This window comes from Sinocyclocheilus grahami, unplaced genomic scaffold (genome assembly GCF_001515645.1).
Source record: "Sinocyclocheilus grahami isolate Dianchi unplaced genomic scaffold, SAMN03320097.WGS_v1.1 scaffold225.1, whole genome shotgun sequence".
NCBI classification, from domain to species: Eukaryota; Metazoa; Chordata; class Actinopteri; order Cypriniformes; family Cyprinidae; genus Sinocyclocheilus; species Sinocyclocheilus grahami.
The window spans coordinates 1,765,764-1,766,351 of NW_015505404.1; the positions used below are offsets into that span (position 1 = coordinate 1,765,764).

The 588-nt window shown below is 42.0% G+C and overlaps 1 protein-coding gene across 1 annotated transcript in view; it reads right to left on the reverse strand.

Annotated features, from left to right (window-relative positions):
- Positions 1-588, reverse strand: part of iqch (IQ motif containing H) — a 24,728-nt gene that overhangs the window by 1,929 nt on the left and 22,211 nt on the right. The window contains exons 15-16 of the mRNA XM_016287880.1: positions 385-510; positions 238-299 (exon numbers count right to left, since the gene is read on the reverse strand). Of these exons, the coding sequence (XP_016143366.1) occupies positions 238-299; positions 385-510 (188 nt within the window). The remainder of the gene's footprint in view (positions 1-237; positions 300-384; positions 511-588) is intronic.

Genomic DNA, 588 nt, shown 5'->3' on the forward strand with positions numbered 1-588 from the left:
GGGCTTCAATGGGATAGGTATAGGATTTATGTGATGAATGCCTTTAATTCGACTTGGCAGTATTTTGTGCGCAGCCACATTTCGGGTTGAGGTATTCACTACATAATGTTTAATCTGCACTTGGGAGTGTGCTCAATGTCTAGATATATCTCTAATGGTAAAGGGGACAGAGGAAGGGGAAACAGAGCCAGAGAAAGATAAGGGTAATGTGTCTGCCTGCTTCTTGTGGGAACTCACAGCATGCCAAGGCTTCTTCGATCTCTGCTGTCATGGAGGGCGAACACAGTGCCTTGCCTTGCCTGAAACATATAAAATATATTGAAACACTTGCTCTGCAATCAAAGAACTCCAGTTGTATTATTGGAAAACAAGCAAAGGTTTTACCTTGACATCATAACCTATGCCCTGCGCTTTGCACATCAGAAAAAATGTGCTATAATACACCAAAGAAAGATTGGTGTGAAGAAGTCGGGTGCACATCACTGCAAAGCGATTGGTTACTGCGGTTTGCTGAGGAGAGAACAAATACAACAGAGAGTTAATCAACAAACTGCATGTGATTCTGTTGCTAAAAATTTGACCAGTACA